At 43.2% G+C, this 17385-nt stretch overlaps 1 protein-coding gene and 1 long non-coding RNA gene across 2 annotated transcripts in view; both read right to left on the bottom strand.

Moving 5' to 3' along the window:
- Positions 1–9793, bottom strand: part of dalrd3 (DALR anticodon binding domain containing 3) — a 29656-nt gene extending 19863 nt beyond the window's left edge. Inside the window, exons 1-5 of the mRNA XM_060932173.1 lie at positions 9445–9793; positions 5851–6155; positions 5444–5739; positions 846–904; positions 454–555 (exon numbers count right to left, since the gene is read on the bottom strand). Of these exons, the coding sequence (XP_060788156.1) occupies positions 454–555; positions 846–904; positions 5444–5739; positions 5851–6155; positions 9445–9681 (999 nt within the window). The 5' untranslated portion in view covers positions 9682–9793. The remainder of the gene's footprint in view (positions 1–453; positions 556–845; positions 905–5443; positions 5740–5850; positions 6156–9444) is intronic.
- A 4555-nt stretch (positions 9794–14348) lies between these two features.
- LOC132892584 (uncharacterized) lies at positions 14349–15760 on the bottom strand. The gene is made up of 2 exons (XR_009655463.1): positions 15694–15760; positions 14349–15478 (listed from the first exon to the last, which is right to left on the bottom strand). It is a non-coding gene; the product is annotated as an uncharacterized LOC132892584 (long non-coding RNA).
- Between the last annotated feature and the right edge of the window lie 1625 nt (positions 15761–17385).

Raw genomic sequence — 17385 nt, forward strand, 5'->3', positions numbered from 1 at the left:
TTATATATAGTCAGTCATCGGTATTGTGGGACCGGGCCTTAAAGATGTCTAAAACCTTCTTAGCTAAGTGTGACTTCCTCACAGTGTAAATTCAGTAAATGTCATACTTTGATCAAGTTCGACATACCTTCCGAAATATAAGGACACAAACCTAAAAGTTTGGAATCAGATATCAGCTGATATCCGTGTGCTGCAGGTGTACTGGAATTTTTAAATGCAACTTTCTTCCTTGTACAGTGTCATCACCATACAAGCACAGTGTGGCTTACAACGAACTTATACAATTGCTGAAATCCTACAGTCTGTGGGCGCCATTAGAGAGACCAGCGTCGCCTGTGTGTACTTGGTTGAGTGCGCTTCAGAGAGACTGATGTTCCTTTTTTTTTTTTTTTAAAAGTGTGAATATTTAGTGTTCCTCTTTTAAGTGTGACTGTCAGTGTGTGTGAGAGAAACCTGCGTTGCCATGGCGCTGGTAGCTCTCCAAAGCATGGCTGTCTGCTGTTGGCGGAACTCGTCCTGACAGGAAGTCACGTGCAGCACTGTAGCCGTGGACGCCTGCAGGAAGGACAGGGCCCTACAGATTAACCGTATTGCACAAACACGGATCTACAATTGCTAATAAACACAAAAACACAGACAAAGCCAACCAGGTCCAACAGTAGCAGTTTTCTGCGGATAGTAAATGAATAAATTTTGATATATATTGGTTTTTAACACTATATATGGCAAAAACAAAATGTGGCCAAGTACAGGTGTTTGAAAACTGAGCTAACTTTTGTTACAGTGAAATCTGAATAAAAATACTGTAGAAATGCGTGAGATGATATCATCCACGTGGGACTCACAGGAAAGTCTTCTACGGCTCTATCCAGCTGAGCCAGATGGCACAATGCCTCTCGCTGCACTGTAGGTGAGAGAAAGAAGGAGAAGATTGATGTTTATTATACAATAATTAAAAAAAAGTATAGCAGATGAAAATGGAGTGTCATTAGATTTTTACAATCTGATTTTTTTATTTATTTATTTTTTGGCACACCAGATTTAAGCACCTGGCCACCTGTATCTTTTTGCTGCATAAAAAATTTACTCTAATTTTTGTAGCTGTTGTGTGCGTCAACTGCATTTGGATATTATTCTTGTATAAAACAATCAAGAGGGAACTATACATGTTGGTGGCTGACGAACTAGTTTTGCCTGCCCTGACACACACACACTGTCCAAAATCTTCCATGTGTGGGCAGTTGGGTTGAGATCTGGTGACCATAACTTACATCATCTCATCCTCATTAAACCATTCAGTGAGCCCTCGAGCTCTGTGGATGGGGGCAGAGACCACACCCATCAGGACAGAAATGTTCCATCATAGGATAAAGGTGATCAATCAATGCCAATAAAAATTAAATACATCCATCAATATAACAGAAAACCAATAGGTTTTCCTTTAATTTATCACCTGTCTATATCGGACACATGGTCACGTGATTGTAAAGGGAACTATCCGACTGAACTTATTGAGGATACACAGATGGCTCCTCTCCAACACCCACACTGAAGTGAAAGTAAATACGTGCAAAAACATCAAAAGCATTTGGCTTTCACCTTCTTGTTGGAATCAAGCAGACCTGGTAATTTCACCCAGAACAGAAACTGTAAAGATTGTTTATGCTGACAACTTGTTCATTTTATCACTACTGCAATTGTGGATTGTCTTGTAAAGATGGTGCTTTTTGTTGTTTGAGGAATGTAGATAAAGCAACTGTGTTTGAACAAATACAGGCAGCTTTGGTCACCAAGAACAAAGCCTACACAGAAAGGCAGAATGACCCATCATCAGTTGCCAAGACAGAGAAGTTCAAGGAAGTTCAGTCAGACCTGCGAGAGATGCAGGACCAGTGGTGGCAGCACAAAGCTGAAGTAGTACAGAGGTATGAGGACTCCGATAATGCCAAGTTCTTCAGCTCTTTGAAGACAGTGATTGCCCCCCACAAGTTCTGGTTGCTCTCCACTGCTGTCTTCTGACGGCACAACTCTGATCAAAGACCAGGCAGTTCTGCGAGAACGATGGGTAGAACACTTCAGGAATCTGCTCAACAGCCCCTCCACTGTTGACCCTGCTGCACCAAACCAAATCCTTCAGCTGCCAGTTCAGGATGAGCCAGACTTACCACCCTCTATTAATGAGATCAAAAAAGCAATCTTTCAGACCAACTCAAGTAGAGCATCAGGAAAGGACAGCATCCCTGCCGATATATACAAGGTGGTAGACCCTAATGTCCTTGAGGCCTTTCATGATGTCCTGCAGAGTGTGTGGGAAGAGGAGATGCCAGACCATTTGCACAAACGCCCTGATTCTCTCCTTCTACAAGAAGGGCAGTAAGGCAGACGACAAGAACTACAGGGGCATCTCACTCCTCTCAATTGCCAGAAAGATCTTTGCTCGAGTTATTCTCAACAGTGATGAGTGTTTCTGAGCAGAATCTTCCAGAAGCACAGTGTGGCTTCAGGCCAGGCCAAAGCACCATGGACATGATTTTTGTAATGAGACATCTTCAAGAAAAGTGCATAGAGCAACATATGCCCTTCTATTCAGTCTTCATTGACCTGACGAAAGCCTTCAACACTGTCAACAGGAAAGTGCTCTGGGTAATCCTTGAGCACATTGAATGCCATCAGGAATTTGTCAAAACCATCCAGCCCTTTCACGAAGGTATGACTGGTCAGGTCCTCTCCAGTGGTAATGTCATGGAAGCTTTCAAGATTAGTAATGGTGTGAGACAGGGCTGTGTCCTAGCTCCAGTCCTCTTCAACATCTTCACCTCCAGGGGTATACGTCAGATATCATCTGTATGGCTCCATTTTTGGCCTTTGCCACCTCACAGCAAAAACCTTATCCAGGAAGCCCTTTTTGCTGATGACTATGCATTAGTGGCCCAAGAAGTGTCTGACTTGCGGTTGATGCTCAATTGCTTCTCAGAAGCTTCAAAACTGTTTGGCCCGAATATCAACCACAGAAAGACCGAAGTGCTCAATCAGCCTGCACCAAACACCAACCACTCCAAGCCAGCCATAAATCATAGATGGCACCTAGCTTGCTAATGTTGAGAGCTTCAAGTACCTTTGAAGCACCCTTTCTCAGGATGGCTCACTAAACAGAGAAATTGTAGCTTGGATTAGCAAAGCAAGCCAGGCTCTGAGGAGGCTTCACAACAGAGTGCTTAACAAGCACACTGTCTTTTTGACAACAAAACTCAAAGTCTACAATGCGTAGTCCTCCCTTCTCTCCTGTGAAACCTGGACACTATCGCAAGCACATCAAAAATCTGGAAAACTTCCATATGCAAACTCTCCACTCCATTCTTGGAATCCAGTGGTAGGATCGCATCACCAACCTCGAAGACTGGGACTGTGCTGATTCTACCAGCATCTAATCCATGCTCTTCAAGGACCAGCTCTGGTGGGTGGGAACGGTCATCCAAATGGAAGAGCACCACATCCACAGATGCCTGTTGTACAGAGAATTCACATGTGGAAAGAGACGCAACGCCCAACCGAAGAAACGATTCAAGGACACTGTCAAAGCCAACCTTCGCTGGTGCAACTTCAAACCCAAGAATCTGGAGACGTGCGTTGCCGATCAACCTCAATGGCAAGCGACAGTCTGCCAAGCCTCTTCTAACTTTGAGGTGGCACAGCACTAAAAACTCTTCACTGCAAGAGAAAAATGGCACTGAACACCAGCAGTGATCACAACTACCGAATTTCAGTGCCCACATTGCTCCAGACTCTGTGCCTCGAGATTGGGACTGGGCCGTTTCAGGAAAGACATCTGTTCACACTGATGACATCTGACGTATACAGGTGCATCCCAAAAAATTACAAAATTTGTGAAAAAGTAATTTTTTTTCATAATTTCATTTTAAAAAGTAAACTTTAATATATGTTCATTATACATAAAGTAAAATATTTCATGCCTTTTTTTTGTTTTAAATTTGATGATTGATTATGGCTTATAGCTCATGAAAATCAGAAATCCAGTGTCTCAAAAGATTAGAATATTTTCTAAGATCAATCAAACAATACAATACAGAAACAATAGAGAAATGTCCAACTTCTGAAAAGTATGTGCATTTATACAGTCAATACTTGACTGGGGCTCCCTCCTGCATCAGTGCAGCATGGCATGGAGGCGATCAGCCTGTAACACTGCTGAGGTGTTACTGAAGCCCAGGCAGAGTTGGATAGCGACCTTCAGTTCGTCTGTATTTTTGGGTCGGGTGTTTCTCATCTTCCTCTTGCCAATACCACAAAGATTCTCTCTAGGGTTCAGGTCAGGCAAGTTGGCTGGCCAATCAAACACAGCGATACAGTGGCCAGTAAACCATTTGGCCGTAGTTTTGGCACCGTGGGCAGGTTCTGCTGGAAAAGGAAATTGACATCTCCATAAAGCTTGTCAGCAGATGAAAGCATGAAGTGCTCTAAAATCTCCTGGTAGACGGCTGCGTTGAGGTTGGGACTTGATAAACCACAGTGCACCAACACCAGCAGATGACATGGTACCCTAAATCATCACAGACTGCGGAAACTTCACACTGGACTTCAAACCACCTTGGATTCTGTGCCTCTCCACTCTTCCTCCAGATTCTAGGACCTTGATTTCCAAATGAAATGCAAAATTTACTTTCATCTGAAAAGAGGACTTTGGACCACTGAGCAACAGTCCAGTTCTTTCTCTCCTTAGCCCAGGTAAGACGCTTCTGACGTTGTCTCCGGTTCAGGAGTGGCTTGATATTTGGAATCCGACAGTTGTATCCCCTTTCCTGAAGACGTCTGTGTGTGGTGGCTCTTGATGCACTGACACCAGCCTCACTCAGTCCGCTCCTTGTGAAGCTCTCCCAAGTTCTTGAATAGATTTTTCTTGACAATCTTCTCAAGGCTGCGGTCATTCCTGTTGCTTGTGCACCTTTTCCAGCCAGCCTTTTCAGCAATGACCTTCTGTGGCTTACCCTCCTTGTGGAGGGTGTTGATTATCATCTTCTGTATAACTGACAAGTCAGCAGTCTTCCCCATGATTGTGGTTGCGTGTACTGAACTAGACCAAGAGATACATGGTATTTATACTGTTTTACTCAAACTCAAAATGAAATGCTCTAATATTTTGAGATTTTTTTTTTTACACTGTAGGCCATAATTATCAAAATTTAGAGAGAAAAATGATTGAAACATTTTGGTTTACGTGTAATCAGTCTAGAATATATTAAATTTTCACTTTAAATAACTAATGGAAAATATTGGACTTATTCACAATATTCTAATTTTTTGAGATACACCTGTAATGTGAACTCCAAGACTGAAAGATTGGATGAGCAAAAAATTTAATTTAAGCACTAAGGCCAGAAGTGTGGAGTTAAATTCACTGCACTCACACCCACACACTTGTCTTCACCTGTGCAAGTGCCAAGAGTGGGGTCATAACCCTGCAGCTCAACGTCCTCCATCACTCGCTTTAGGTTTATCCTGACCTCCTCTGTCATCCCTCCATCCTCTCCTTTACTCGCTCTCCTCCCTCTCTCGCCATCTGTCTCTCTGTAAGAACAGTTCTCCAGAGCATTCTTCATCTTTGCCTCTCTCTCCTCACTAGTCCAACTCACAGATGCTATCGGCCAATCGATACCCAGGGTTCGGAGGAAGCTGATGATGCCACTGTCCTCAGGCAGGGCAGGACAGAAGGACACAGAGTAACTGCAAAAAAGATTATAAAACACACAAGTGGCATATTACAGACTTTCTTTCGCTCTCTCTCTCTCCATCTTTGTCCATCTCTCTCTCTCACACATGCACAGGTTTGCTCACCCTTGTCTCAGGAGCACTGCTCCGAGGTGGTCGGCGATGAGGACAGTACGGAGCTGCCCCAGTGTCAGCGTGTCTGGAGTGGGCGGGGCTTGTTTGGCATGCAGTGCAGGACAGTTGATCAGAACACACCCCTGTCTTTGAGTGGCAGGTCTCAGGTATGTGTTCATCCCACACAGAACACCTCGGAACGCCGCGCAGCGGTCCACTGTTACACGCAGGCCCTCGGCTGTGATGTCACATCCTGCAAATGGTAACACACCACTTCCACGGAGAGACAGGACACGCCTTAGAACAGCTGGAGGAACCTGCAGACAGACAAGTCAAATGTACTATAAATGACTAGAATTCACATGACGGTTACGACTGTGATATGCTTTATTCCATATCTGAATAGGGATAGAAGTCTCTATCCATGTAACAATTTCATGAATGCCAATCATCAAGAAACAGAAAAACTGATTTTGAAATATAAACCACTTTGAAATTATTATTTACCAGCTGGGAGGTCCCTATCGGGAAATGCCGTGACCGAGGTCTTGAAAATGCTGACCGAGGCCTCTGGGCCGAGGTGATGGTATTTCACTATATGGACTGACCTTAAGCTGGTAAATAATATATTTATTTTTTTCTTTACCAAATTCTAACAGAAAATGAGAGCGCCCGAAAGGGAAACCATATTTAGAACAAACCTGCTACAAGCTTGTCAAAAACACACCCTGGCTGCTTCTGGACTGTTTCCCTTCACGAAAACCTCGACCAACTGCCATTTACGGGCCACAAGGACTCTCATTGACTTGTTGAACTCAGGGTCCGTGAAGATATTCAAATTGCGAGCCGAACTGATTCAGATAGCGCTGGATACTTCTCTGGAAAGACGTAAGCGAGGACGGCTCGTACACATTGCCATTTTTCTTTGTTGCGGACATGAAAAAGTTGCACAGCAACATGTTTAGTTCTTCGCCAGGTATGTCTTCGACCTTTTGACCTTCATTTAGGTTTCGACAGAACTTCCCAAAGACATTGAGGTCGTAGGTCATCTTTTTTGTTGTATTTTCTGCCCTTTGCTCCTCAATAAACTGCTGGATTTGCTCGGCGTTAGCAACAGTTACAGGTTTTCAGCTTTCTCCTAAAATGTTTTCTTTTATTTCGTCTTCATCAGGGTAGTAAAATTCGCTTTCGCTGTAAACACTGTCGTTATCACTATCCACGCTGTAAAATTAATGCTATTATACCGAGAAATGCAAAAATAAATGTTGACAAAAAATTGCTAAATATGTTTCTTCTTGTTTTGGCGATTCGCTCGTTCACAGATCCGTAGCCAGGGTCCGTATCGTAGGATTCTGGACTGCTTGCGAGCCAACCAGAGTGCATGATTTGATGGAAACCAGACTGCAAAAAAATAAATGTAGCTTATTGTGTTTCCACTCTGGCTCACTATGGTTTATAGAAGAAATTGACATGTATATCAGATCATAATGACAAACTTTATCTGGAAAGAGTTGTTTCAGGAGGAGGTGGCACGGTGGTGTAGTGGTTAGCACGGCTGCCTCACAGCAAGAAGGTTCCGGTGGCCAGCGAAGGCCTTTCTGTGTGGAGTTTGCATGTTCTCTCCCCCACAGTCCAAAGACATGCAGTTAGGTTGAGGTGCTGAGGTGCCCTTGAGCAAGGTACCGAACCCCTGACTGCCCACTGCTCTGGGTGTGTGTGCGCGTTCACTGCTTCAAATGGGTTAAATGCAGAGGATGAATTTCACTGTGCTTGAAGTGTGCATGTGACAAATAAAGGTTTCTTCTTGTTTCAGGAATACAGTACTAGTTTAAGTCATGAGGTAAGTGGGCGGAGCTTAAAGCATTCTTCACAGATGCTAACTTTTAGATATGTCAGCAAAACAAAAACAAGTGGGACTCCCTAAAGTGAATGACGCATGAAATGGAATGACGAATGACAGCTAGTGATTTGAACAATAAATGGTCCCTTGTCATTCAGATTCTTATAAATGGAATAATGATTGAAATGTAGGTGGAATGACATGCTTTCAGCTCATGAAATGGAATGACATTGTTTCTAAGTGGAATGACATACTTTTAGGTTATCAGTGATATCACATTTTACAAATGGAATGACAGCGTTTCCAGGTGGAATGACATACTTTAAGCTAATGTTATCAGTGATATCCCCTTTTACAAATGGAATGACAGTGTTTTTAGGTGGAATGACATACTTTGAGGCAATGTTATCAGTGATATCACCTATAACCTAACCCTAACCCTAGAAACAATGTCATTCCATTTGTTAATTTGATATCACTGATAACATTGCCTCAAAGTATGTCATTCCACCTAGAAACCTTATCATTCCATTTGTAAAAGGTGAGATCACTGACAACATTAGCTCAAAGTCAGTCAATACATATAGAAACCCTGTCATTCCATTTGTAAAAGCTGATATCCCACCAAGCACCCACTTATCTTATCCTAGGGAGGTCTAAAACTAAAGATTTCAATCATTATTCCATTTGTAAGAATCTGAATGACAAGGGACCATTTATTGTTCAAATTTACTACCTGTCATTCGTCATTCCATTTCATGCGTCATTCGCTTTAGGGAGTCCTAAAACGAGCAGTGAGGTAAACATGTTTCTGTTTAGGCTGGACTTATTTCTTCTGGCAGTTTAAGAAGCGACATGATTGCAGATGTCTCATCTCATCTCATTATCTGTAGCTGCTTTATCCTGTTCTACAGGGTCGCAGGCAAGCTGGAGCCTATCCCAGCTGACTACGGGCGAAAGGCGGGGCACACCCTGGACAAGTCGCCAGGTCATCACAGGGCTGACACATAGACACAGACAACCATTCACACTCACATTCACACCTACGGTCAATTTAGAGTCACCAGTTAACCTAACCTGCATGTCTTAGGACTGTGGGGGAAACCGGAGCACCCGGAGGAAACCCATGCGGACACGGGGAGAACATGCAAACTCCGCACAGAAAGGCCCTCGCCGGCCACGGGGCTCGAACCCGGACCTTCTTGCTGTGAGGCGACAGCGCTAACCACTACACCACCGTGCCGCCCTGATTGTAGATGTAATGTAAGAAATAAATAAGCAGGTTCGGCGGCAGCACGGTGGTGTAGTGGTTAACACAGTCGCCTCACAGCAAGAAGGTTCCGGGTTCGAACCCAGCAGCCGGCGAGGGCCTCCCCATGTCTGTGTGGGTTTCCTCCGGGTGCTCCGGTTTCCCCCAAAGACATGCAGTGAGGTGCCCTTGAGCGAGCAGTTGGGAGTTATGCTCACTGCTCTGGGTGTGTGTGTGTGTGTGTGTGTTCACTGCTTCAGATGGGTTAAATGCAGAGAGGAAATTTCACAAGTGTGTGATGAATAAAGTTGTGCTTTCTTTCTACCTTCAGTGACTGAGGATCATGGGATTGTTCTAGCACAGGATGATTCTGTCCCGGGTTTTTGAGGACAGAGAAGAGATGAAAGATCCCCCTCAGGGTTCAAATGTTCAGATCAATGTCAACTGTTCTCAGCCCTGCATTAGTAAAGCACATAAACAGCATGGCATCAGTGCAGTAACACAAGCTGAACCTGACCTGTCCGTCGGAGTAAAGCGTCGCCAGAACCGTGTTGGGCGCCAGGAAGTCTCGGTTCCTCAGGTTTTTGGCGCTGCTCTCTTTAAACCAGAGCTTGTCCCGCTCGCTGGAGCTTCTTTCCCCGCTGTCAGAGCGCTCAGACTCGGCTTCGTGTCCGGTTTCCCTCCGCAGAGCGCACCGCAGCGCCCGGACAGTGGAGCCGATCCGGAACGGCTCCGTTTCCGCAGTCTCCATCATTCACCTCGATCACAGTGTGAACATAATAATCATTTAGTTTTCAAACCTGGTGTGATTAATGATATCTCTGAGGCCTCTAATGGACACCCACGCGCTTTCCTTCCCCTGCACATTGATCACCACTGAGACCGGAACGTTGGTGGGCGGAAAATGCTCCAGTACGGCACATTTCACTGAAACATACACGCTCTGGAAAGACGCCATTTTATGTGTGGCAGGGTTCAGACGAGTTCTTTCTTTTTCATACGGTATATACACTACCGTTCAAAAGTTTGGGGTCACTTTGAAATGTCCTTATTTTTGAAAGAAAAGCACTGTTCTTTTCAATGAAGATCACTTTAAACTAATCAGAAATCCACTCTATACATTGCTAATGTGGTAAATGACTATTCTAGCTGCAAATGTCTGGTTTTTGGTGCAATATCTCCATAGGTGTATAGAGGCCCATTTCCAGCAACTCTCACTCCAGTGTTCTAATGGTACAATGTGTTTGCTCATTGCCTCAGAAGGCTAATGGATGATTAGAAAACCCTTGTACAATCATGTTAGCACAGCTGAAAACAGTTGAGCTCTTTAGAGAAGCTATAAAACTGACCTTCCTTTGAGCAGATTGAGTTTCTGGAGCATCACATTTGTGGGGTCGATTAAATGCTCAAAATGGCCAGAAAAATGTCTTGACTATATTTTCTATTCATTTTACAACTTATGGTGGTAAATAAAAGTGTGACTTTTCATGGAAAACACAAAATTGTCTGGGTGACCCCAAACTTTTGAACGGTAGTGTAAATTATTTGTTATAAAATTATTATTATGTGCTTAACTGGTTAACAAACTATATTAATTATACATAATCATTGTACCAGCTTTTCCCTAATCTGTATATCTTTCATAAACCTGCTGTTTTCTTTGCTTAAGAAGAAACCTTTATTTGTCACATGCACACTTCAAGTACAGTGAAATTCATCCTCTGCATTTAACCCATCTGAAGCAGTGAACACACACACACACACACTCAGAGCAGTGGGCAGCCACACCAAAGCACCCGGGGAGCAGTCAGGGGTCAGGTACCTTGCTCAAGGGCACCTCAGCCCAAGGCCGCCCCACGTCAACCTAACTGCATGTCTTTGGATTGTAGAGGAAACCCATGCAGACACGGGGAGAACGTGCAAACTCCACACAGAAAGGCCCTCGCCGGCCGCTGGGTTCGAACCCGGAACCTTCTTGCTGTGAGGCGACCGTGCTAACCACTACACCACATAGTTTAAATTTCAACTATCCTGTAGATAAAATCCTACTAAAAAATCAGCTGTCCACAGACAGGCCTTTCCATCATTGTGTACAGTACTGTACATCAACCCAATTTCTCAACTCACACCTTTTGTATTTGGAACAAGGTCCTGGGTTCGAACCCCGTGGCCGGCGAGGGCCTTTCTGTGCGGAGTTTGCATGTTCTCCCCGTGTCCGCGTGGGTTTCCTCCGGGTGCTCCGGTTTCCCCCACAGTCCAAAGACATGCAGGTTAGGTTAACTGGTGACTCTAAATTGACCGTAGGTGTGAATGGGAGTGTGAATGGTTGTCTGTGTCTATGTGTCAGCCCTGTGATGACCTGGTGACTTGTCCAGGGTGTACCCCGCCTTTCGCCCGTAGTCAGCTGGGATAGGCTCCAGCTTGCCTGCGACACTGTAGAAGGATAAAGTGGCTAGAGATAATGAGATGAGAATACATAACATGTCATAATAAGTCTGTATAGTAATCCTCAGTCACTGTTTTATCCTACTCAGTATGGTAGTGAATCTAGAGCCTATGCCAGGAACACTGGGCGTGAGGTGGGATGTGGTTCTCGTCCATCAGAGTACCATGTGTACAAGCACATGTTCATACACTCATTCAGTGCAGCCAGTGTACCTCCTGGCATGTTTTGGGAGTATAAGGAATGGTTTAATTCAAATATTTTGTTAGTCAGACAGTTATTTGAATTGTACAGTAAGTTTAACTGCTAATACTGTATTTAGGCAATATTTTATTGTTCAGGTAAAGACTGTATAATCCTTTCTGGTTCATATCATATCTGGTTCATGTCCACAGACAGGCCTTTCCATCACTGTGTACGGTACTGTAAATCAACCCAATTTTTCACGGTGGTGCAGTGGTTAGCACAGTCGCGTCACAGCAAGAAGGTTCTGGGTTTGAACCCAGCGGCCGGCGAGGGCCTTTCTGTGTGGAGTTTGCATGTTCTCCCCGTGTCTGCGTGGGTTTCCTTCGGGTGCTCCGGTTTCCCCTACAGTCCAAAGACATGCGGTTAGGTTAATATGGGACGGCCTTGGGCTGGGATGCCCTTGAGCGAGGCACCTAACTCCAGACTGCTCCCCGGGTGCTGTTAGCATGGGTGCCCACTGCTCTGGGTGTGTGTGTGTGCTCATTGCTCATGTGTGTTGACTGCTTCAGATGGGTTAAATGCAGAGAGGAAATTTCACAAGTGTGTGAAATTTCACAAGTGTGTTCTTTCTTTATCAATGCTCAAAGTGATGGGTTGAATCCCAAAAGCATGAGAAATAGGCTAATTATTGTACACCCTACATATGGCACAAAACGTCTAAGAGTTTGGGATTTAGCCACATATAAGGAACAAAAAGAGAAAGCAGACTTACAGTAAAATGTGAATTTGTATAGAGCAAAATGTTTCTCTACATCAAATTTTTAAACAATTTACTGTATTTAAGATTGCACTCCCGACAGTTTTACACATTTCCTCCCTAACTTTTGAACTCTTACTGTCTAATGTTTAAACCAAAAGATGAATTGGCCTGCAGTAACTCATCTCATCATCTCTAGCCGCTTTATCCTTCTACAGGGTCGCAGGCAAGCTGGAGCCTATCCCAGCTGACTACGGGCGAAAGGCGGGGTACACCCTGGACAAGTCGCCAGGTCATCACAGGGCTGACACATAGACACAGACAACCATTCACACTCACATTCACACCTACGGTCAATTTAGAGTCACCAGTTAACCTAACCTGCATGTCTTTGGACTGTGGGGGAAACCGGAGCACCTGGAGGAAACCCACACGGACACAACATGCAAACTCCACACAGAAAGGCCCTCGCCGGCCACGGGGCTCGAACCCGGACCTTCTTGCTGTGAGGCGACAGCGCTAACCACTACACCACCGTGCCACCCGCCTGCAGTAACTATTTAACAGATTTCAACCATATAATGTGAAGTAAAATGATAACACTCCCTCAGTGACCGTATACATATGTTATATCTTAAAAAGAACGTGGCACCTATTACGGATTTTTGTTTGTTTCAGGTGATTTTACAATGGTTTCTGATTGTTCTTCATTTCTTGCTACATGGTGTTATAATCACAAAGTAAACAACCCTGGTGGTTTAGCAAGACAGCAGTGTTGTGTTAATTAAAAAAAAGAGGGGGGGCCCTCCGTGAGTCCAGTGGTCTCTAATGGAAATCGTGGGTCATAATCAGTGGTTTAATGGACCTAACTGACTTCTGTGGTGTTTACTAAACAATTCGTATCAAGAATGAGTGGCCTTTTAGAAACCATTAGGTTCTGATGGGATGCTTAACAGAACCCATTATGCCAATTCCCACTAGAGGATGAAATAATAGAAAAAAAATAAGCCTCAGATCAAAGAATTATTTTAATTAGTCGTGGTAAACTAGTGTGCCGTTCACAAAGGAATCAACCTAAGCTCAGGTTTACTACTAATCTCTCAAATGTTATCCAGGATGATAATAACTCTGATTATTGAGACGCAATGTTAATAGCTAGATGTCACAATATGAACCGCTTTGAAAAGTATTAAGTCTCATTCTTGCTGTAATGTGTTATAGTTAAGATACACTACCGTTCAAAAGTTTGGGGTCACCCAGACAATTTTGTGTTTTCCATGAAAAGTCACACTTTTATTTACCACCATAAGTTGTAAAATGAATAGAAAATATAGTCAAGACATTTTTCTGGCCATTTTGAGCATTTAATCGACCCCACAAATGTGATGCTCCAGAAACTCAATCTGCTCAAAGGAAGGTCAGTTTTATAGCTTCTCTAAAGAGCTCAACTGTTTTCAGCTGTGCTAACATGATTGTACAAGGGTTTTCTAATCATCCATTAGCCTTCTGAGGCAATGAGCAAACACATTGTACCATTAGAACACTGGAGTGAGAGTTGCTGGAAATGGGCCTCTATACACCTATGGAGATATTGCAGCAAAAACCAGACATTTGCAGCTAGAATAGTCATTTAGCACATTAGCAATGTATAGAGTGGATTTCTGATTAGTTTAAAGTGATCTTCATTGAAAAGAACAGTGCTTTTCTTTCAAAAATAAGGACATTTCAAAGTGACCCCAAACTTTTGAACGGTAGTGTATGTTAGGAATTTAGACTGACTCTTTGTCTAATTTTAAGAAGTCAACTCTAACTTTACAAATGTGTGATCATAGGGTCATGTAGTGATGTTCATTTGATGTAGGGTTGGAAAATATGATGAATAGAAACGTCGAGATTTCTGAGTGAAAGCCACAATTACTGTATTAGCTGAAAATAAATCTCAACTGAAGCAAAATGTCAACTTAAGTAATCGCAAATTGTCACTTCCCATTTCTGAGTGCGTGTGAGAAATAAAAGACAAAGGGAGTACATTACATTGGTTCTACTTTTTATTTATTGAGCAACATAAAAACAATAATTCAGACTTTTTTTTTAGATTCAACTTGAGTTGAAAGACCCAGAGAGTGATTTTGAGACTCAGACAGGTGGAGATTTGATCGACAGATTTGGATATCACTGCTGGCTGACACGAAGTTCCCGGTGGCGGTTAGTATATCTGGCAATCCGGGAGAAAACGTGTCATTCTGCAGCAACATCAATACAATTTCTGCCCTTAGAAGAGTGAAATGAATGGACAGCACCAGGTAGAGTCATTGAACTTTTTTATGCTGTGGAATACTGAACGAAAGTCAAGCAGCAGGAGAAAAAACACAAGTACTCGCCTCATTATTACATCTATTATAATCACTTCAGCTACTTTCAAACCCAGAATGTGGAATTGAGACTGCAGAAACGTCACCTTATTGCAGGAAAGGCGGGAAACGGAATCCACATCCAGCTGTTAAGCAACCAATCAGCTGCATTATGGGTTCCGTTAACCACCTAGCTGCTGAGATTCACAAGATTCATGAAACAAAATCAGTGTCGTGATGTGACCAAATTTCAAAACCCTGAAATATTCTTCAGTATTTTACAGCAAACCATGTCCATGATTAATGCCCAGTCTTGTATAATTTTACCAGCACATTTCTATTTCTCTTATAAAGTCTGATCACGTTCTATGTACATAGGACAAACAAAGTTATACACATTGCAAGATCTGATTAAGGCTCATACATTCTTTAGGTTGTTTTATCGTTGTTGGCGTCAGTGTGTCCATAGATGAAGCCAATCCTGTTTATTTATCTTCCTTCATCTAAAGTCAGGAGGCCTGAAAAACCTGTTTCCCGGCCAAAAACACACTGATAGAACAAGGGCAGTATCTCAGGTGAAGGCTGACAGTTTACTAGACAAAACATGAAGAAATACATGATAAGATGACATGAAGAAATGTGCAGCTTTATTCACGATTAAAATATGTTAACATTTGTACAAAGTCTGTCTGTACAAACACTTCCTGCACTTTCACTTTGCAAAGTAGAAGACAAGGCAGGACAAAAGGACGGATAGCAAGGATGAAACACCTCTTGGATGAATCTTTTCCATGAAACAACTCTTTCTGTGTTCCTACAGGCGAGCGAATAAAAGCAGAAGCTTGTGAAATCGAATAGCAAAGCATACAAGCGTGAAGAAACGAAAGGGAAATATTCAGACTGGCAAATAAAAGAGAAGTGATGAGACAAAAACTAACACGACAAAAGAAAGACAACAGATCGCAAGAGTGACACATTAAGCAAAAAGCACATCGAAAATAAATATAAAATGAAGGTGATCAAACTGACCTGGAAGGACAGTCAACCCTTACCCGTCCTGGCCATTCTCACTTCTCCGTCTTGCCCAGTTCTGTCTGTTCATGTGAATGTGTGTGAGTATTTATAAGTGCTCACTTCCTCTTCAGAAATCTGAGAAACATTTTCGCTTTCACTTCTTCACAGGGCTGCCCACAGACACTCCCACCATCCTTCTCTTCCTCTCCTGCTCTCCTGTTTCTCATCCATTATGTCCTTAAAACTTCTCAGACATGATGTTTTTCAAATCGTCTTTCTTCCTTTTATTGTTCCATGAGTTACGTGTAGAGAAAGTTTGTATCTTGATCGAATGATCGCCTCAAAAACATGAAACAAAGGCAGTGCAGTGGTGAAAGGAATAATCTGGCAATTTCTGATGTTTGATATTCCACATCTGAAGCTTCCATTTTGTCCTGGAGAACTTGGGCATGAGGCTGATACACAGCAAAATCCGCATACCCAAATTAACACTGTCAGATTTAATTTCAACACTTTTAAAGTGTCTATATGGGTCCACCCCATCTCATCTCATCATCTCTAGCCGCTTTATCCTTCTACAGGGTCGCAGGCAAGCTGGAGCCTATCCCAGCTGACTACGGGCGAAAGGCAGGGTACACCCTGGACAAGTCGCCCGTGTCGGGCGGGGTACACCCTGGACAAGTCGCTTACAGTGCTTACACAACGCCAACGCAACAGTGCATTTTGGGGGAACTGACTATTCATGTGTACGAGGGGTTTACAAGATCAGGCACACAAAAAAAAAAAAAAAAAACACTGAACTTAACTCACAGCATTCCAAAAAGATCTCACTAAAACGCCCTCCGCTCACTCATAGCCTTTTTGAAGGCACTTGTCTGGCCTAGAGTCTGTACAGCATCTAGAAGCAGCTCACTCTGAATGACTGAGAAAACAGTCGCAGTAAACTTAGAATATGTAAGGTGGAGCTGAATTGTAATGAAAGATTCAAAGATTTCAGTAAAGTTCATTTATTCCCAAAACAAGCATACTTTTTTTTTCTTGAAACAATATGAACCGCATTTGACAAATGTCCAAAATGTACTGACTTGTTTTTAAAAAAAAAAAACTTGTTTTATTTTCAAAGGTGCTCCAAATAAGACTTTTTCAAGACATTTTGTCTATGAAGAAGAAGAGAGGGTCCCATATACGATTCATACATTGGGGGAGTGGCTGTTAGAGAGCGCACTTGTCCTGGGCCATCGGCATAGTGAGGTAGGGTGGCCAGTTCCTTTCCTCGCCGCCTTAACTTCCCCAGTGTTTCCACCAGGTCCCCATTCACTGCTAGGTGGACAGGAGGCGAGCCCCGGATCACCGTCCGAGGCGAGGCTCGAACCGGGGACCGTTCACTTAGTGGTCAAGCGCTCTAACCACTTGGCCACTTCGCCTCCATTTTGTCTATACAAGATTTTCAAGATGGACTGTCTAAAAACTAGCCTTTCTAGCTAAATGAGGTTTTGCTTGTTGGGCAATTATGTCTTATAATAAGGGTGGCTAGATGTTTTGACTTGAAAATAGACAAATAAACTTCCTAAGATTTTTATTTTTTGCAGTGTGTCCTGGAGAACTTGGGCATGAGGCTGATAACAAGTAATGCAAGTCCATCTCACCCAAAATCCAGTGTAGTGGCAGTGCAGTGGTGAAAGGAATAATCTGGCAATTTCTGATGTT

The sequence above is a fragment of the Neoarius graeffei genome, chromosome 10, assembly GCF_027579695.1.
Source record: "Neoarius graeffei isolate fNeoGra1 chromosome 10, fNeoGra1.pri, whole genome shotgun sequence".
NCBI lineage: Eukaryota > Metazoa > Chordata > Actinopteri > Siluriformes > Ariidae > Neoarius > Neoarius graeffei.